This window comes from Triticum dicoccoides, chromosome 2A, assembly GCF_002162155.2.
Source record: "Triticum dicoccoides isolate Atlit2015 ecotype Zavitan chromosome 2A, WEW_v2.0, whole genome shotgun sequence".
Taxonomy (NCBI): Eukaryota; Viridiplantae; Streptophyta; class Magnoliopsida; order Poales; family Poaceae; genus Triticum; species Triticum dicoccoides.
In genome coordinates, this window is record NC_041382.1 from 638005641 (window position 1) to 638009821 (window position 4181).

Sequence of the window (4181 nt, forward strand, 5' to 3'; positions counted from 1 at the left end):
GGCTCGAAGGTACCAGCTTTAAGAGCCCACCCGTGTGAAGTAAACTAGAGTAAGGCAATTTCGTGAACTAAGGTCGTGAGTTTCAGTCCCACTGTTACGGTTTCTCACCAGGTTCAGAGGTACCAACCAACCTGCAAATGCGAAATTTTCGAGAATAGAGATATTTTCACGAGAGCACTCGAGATTGATTACAAATTTGACAATAAACCGCCCTTAGATTTAAGTGTAATGATCTTGTTTAATTTAATGTAGTAGCTGCATTTTTGGACTGAATGTAGAAATTGGCCCACTAAAAACCTATGAAAATTTTACTATTAGTGCCTATGTTGGCTTTTCTCAGTTTTTAGTGGTCATCATTGATGCAGTCCAATCATAGAGGGACCAAACCATGAAATGTTTGATAAAGCACTATGCACATAATCTTGACGTTAATCAACAAAAACCCAATAGATAGACACACTTTCTACGCGGCTTTCGTACTACTATTAAACGCGATAGATAGTACCATTGTTTTGTAGATGGTTGATGCGTGCCACATTTTTGTGCCATCGTATTAAAAATGCCAATGGTTTTAAATGAGTATAGACAATATAAATATCGTTCATTGTTGGAGCACCAACCAACCACTATTTTGCAAATCTTGGAGTAGCATAATTATTTGTCAAAAGTGGAAGCTGCCTGTATTCTGCGCCGGTATACAGGAAATCGTCATCAGTTTAAAGTGAATGGACGATATACATGCTGCTCCACCATAGTCACACCTTTTTTAGTGCATGCATACACACAAGTGTGTACTCCTCCAAGATTTGTATGAATGCAGCATATCTTTGTACACATGGGTACGATACGATACAACATATTTACCCGCAACAGAAAAAAAAAGATACATCATATTTACAGTTGTAGGCCCGCGTGTCCACAGCACGAAAATGAAAAAAAAAGGAGAGAAGAAAAGATATGCAGGGAGCGTCAGCATATCCGGCGCGGATCGAAGGAATTCAAAGGGCGCCCAAATCCAATTCGAACCTTTCCGCACTCGCGTTTCAAAAATGACGCCATTTATGATTTTCGCTCGGACCGGAGGGAAGGCATCGCGGCTGGCCCACCACGTGTCCCCCGGCGGCCACTAATCGCTCACCCACTTTACTTTAACCCACCCACAGGCCCCGCGAAGAGAAGAACGGAACCACCCCGTCGTCTCGTCGCCCACGCAGCACGACAATCACGACGACGCGGGGCGGTGGAAAACACAGAGACGACGAGACCGCTGCGCTGTTACCGGTAGCGTCACCCTTCTTTTCCGCCTCCGTTTCTTCCTTTTTTATAAAGAAGATTTTTATAAAGAGGATGAGTTCGAAGGCCAGGGTCTACACACACAGTAGAAAAAAATGAGTAGGCGAGTCGACCGATACCGAGAAGATAGTAGCGAGGTGGCGACATAAAAATAAAGATAGAAACGGTTCGGGGGGAGCACCAAAGGCCAAAGAAAAGGAGCGGACGAGACGAAAATTTTGGAGTGCGGGAGGAGGGAAGCCGGAGGTGGAGTGAAATGCGAGAAAGGGGAGGGGCGTGAGGCGACACTGCTCGCATTTGTTGTGCCCACGGACTTTGGCAGCCATTCAATGCTCCACCAAACGCTCACCCCTTCTTCCCTTGCCTTCTCCGCCTCCGCTTCCCCCGACCCTCTCCCCTTCGCCTCAAACGCCAGCCCCGCCGCCGCCGCCGCGACCACCCTTCGCCCCTCGGCCATGCCGTCCTACGCGCACCACCACAGCTCTCTGGTAAGGAGGGAGGGGGATTACGGGGGCGAGAGAGATAGAGATAGAGATAGAGAGAGAGAGAATCTTTTGTTGATTTTTCTTTTTTGTTGTAAGTTTTTTTCGGAGTGGAAGGAAGGAAACGAGCGTTCTTTCTCTTTCTCTCAACTTGTGGTTCTTGGTTTCGGGAATTTATGATTTTCCTCTGTATGTTGGGGCGTGAAGGACGAGAGGATGGACGCCCTCAAGGGCAGTAGCCGCCAGGAGGAGACGCCCGACGAGGCCGCCGCCGCCGCCGAGGCGCCGGCGGCCTGGGGCTTCGCCGAGCGGGACGGCTTCTCCGTCGAGGACCTGCTGGACCTTGAGGAGTTTTGCGAGCCGGATAAGGACAGCGCCGACGAGCCCGAGGAGGCTCCGGCCGCCGACGTGAAGGAGGAGAAGTTGAACGACGGGCCCAACCAGCCCGTCGTGTCGTATGAGCTCGCCCCTCCGGCGCCGCCCGCGCCGGAGATTGTTGACCTGCCGGTGAGGTTTCAAGGCAACTTTGACCGCTTCTCGCGGCTTTTTCCAGGCTTTTGTCGTACGTGGTGAAATTAATTATTTCTTCCTGCCTTGCTGTGTGTTTCCGCAGGCGCATGACGTCGAGGAGGAGCTCGAGTGGGTGTCCCGTATCATGGACGACTCGCTCTCCGAGCTGCCCCCGCAGCCGGCGCCGCCCGCGTCGATGATGGCCTCGTTGGCGCCACGCCCGCCGCAGCACCGGCTACCCCAGCGACACCCGCTACCGCAGCGGCACCCGCAGGATGGAGCGTACCGCGCTCTGCCGTCCATGTCCGACCCTATGCGGACTCCGACCATATGCGCGCTGTCCACGGAGGCGCTGGTTCCGGTCAAGGCGAAGCGCAGCAAGCGCTCTCGGGCGTCGGGGTGGTCGCTCTCGGGCCCCGCGCCGGACTCCACCTCGTCCTCGTCGACCACCACCACCTCCTCCTGCTCCTCGTCGGCGTCCTTCTCGCCCTACTTCCTGCTGGACACGCCGCACTTCGGCGCCTCGGAGCTCATGGAGGAGTACAACATCCTGCCGCCGCCGGCCAAGAAGTCCAAGCACGGCAAGAGCAGCAAGCAGAAGGTCAAGAAGCGCGGGCGCAAGCCCAAGAACCTCCCCGCCCACCCGTCCAGCGCCACGGAGGCCACCCAGAGCGACCGGCGCTGCAGCCACTGCGGCGTGCAGAAGACCCCGCAGTGGCGCGCGGGGCCGGAGGGCGCCAAGACGCTGTGCAACGCGTGCGGCGTGCGCTACAAGTCCGGCCGGCTGCTCCCCGAGTACCGCCCGGCGTGCAGCCCGACGTACGTGAGCAGCGTCCACTCCAACTCCCACCGCAAGGTGCTCGAGATGAGGCGCAAGAAGGAGGACGGCCCGCTCACAGTCACCGCCACCGCGCCCGCCGTGGCGTCGTTCTAGCTCGCTCGCTCGCTGGCTGGCTGGCCACTCCGTCCGCGGTGGCTGTACATTTTCCCGCCCGTATCAGTCTTTGTACTACCGTACTCGAACCCTTTTTCTTCCATTTCTCTGCTAGTATCATCATCATCATCATCCGAGTAGTACCGTTTGGAGATTAATTAGAGTCCAGCAGGTTTAGGTCATGTTAGGTTTTAGGAATTCGGCCCCTCCAACTCCATCACCTTCATTAGCTTGTTAGGGTACTAAGTACTGCTACAGCAGCAGCAGTGCAGCACTAGCGCAGAACTTTATTTCCAGCTTTGTCCCAAGGAGTTTTTCTATGAGCTAGCATGTGTTTGCTAGTGTAGTGTAAATCAATGGCGGTGCTTAGCTTTTACCATCATCAGGGTTGAAGAAACCAAGAACCTTTCCCTTTGGGGTGAAGGAAAAGAGGAGAGACGAGAAGAGAGCAACGCACCGGCGAACCAAGCGGGTGCCCGATGCGTGCACCCTTGGATACATCACATGGTGTTGTCACATGTAACAGCATGATGCATGCTTAGTTTTAGGAGCAGAGCAGACAGTTGAGGGCTTGGGACAGCGAGAGGTAGAAGTAGATGGATGCTGCAAGCAACCATGCTCCGCTGTCTGTTTCGTGTAGATGGAGTATTGTTCATGGATGGCCCTGCTAATTTTCTCTCTCAGTCCAATGAATCATGCAGCGGTGTGGCCCTTCGCGGTGTAGTCGTATCCACCTACGGCTGAGCCATAACTGTTTGAAAAGACGAACCATTACTACTATGGCCAGGAGGCGCGCCTGTCTTTTTGGCTCGGTTATTATATCGGCTTCCGTGCTGGCTCTGTTCTTGTACTCCTACATAGCTTTGGACCTTTGGTGCAGCAGCTGCTGCTGCTGGTGCATGCACTGAGATGCTTCTCCCTCGTGATTCAGTACCGCCATGTCCCCACGCGATGGTTTGAAA

The 4181-nt window shown here is 53.9% G+C and overlaps 1 protein-coding gene across 1 annotated transcript; it reads left to right on the forward strand.

Moving 5' to 3' along the window:
- The first annotated feature begins 1477 nt into the window (after positions 1-1477).
- LOC119355912 (GATA transcription factor 5-like) lies at positions 1478-3899 on the forward strand. The gene is made up of 3 exons (XM_037622796.1): positions 1478-1781; positions 1983-2282; positions 2389-3899. The coding sequence occupies exons 1-3, from the start codon at positions 1623-1625 to the stop codon at positions 3217-3219; spliced, it is 1290 nt and encodes a 429-aa protein (XP_037478693.1). The 5' UTR covers positions 1478-1622; the 3' UTR covers positions 3220-3899.
- The last annotated feature ends 282 nt before the right edge of the window (positions 3900-4181 follow it).

Coding starts and splice junctions, on each gene's coding strand:
- LOC119355912 (XM_037622796.1), top strand. CDS start 1,623: ATGCTCCACCAAACGCTCACCCCTTCTTCCCTTGCCTTCTCCGCCTCC. Junction 1,782..1,982: donor CGCACCACCACAGCTCTCTG/GTAAGGAGGGAG, acceptor TGGGGCGTGAAG/GACGAGAGGATGGACGCCCT. Junction 2,283..2,388: donor CGGAGATTGTTGACCTGCCG/GTGAGGTTTCAA, acceptor GTGTTTCCGCAG/GCGCATGACGTCGAGGAGGA.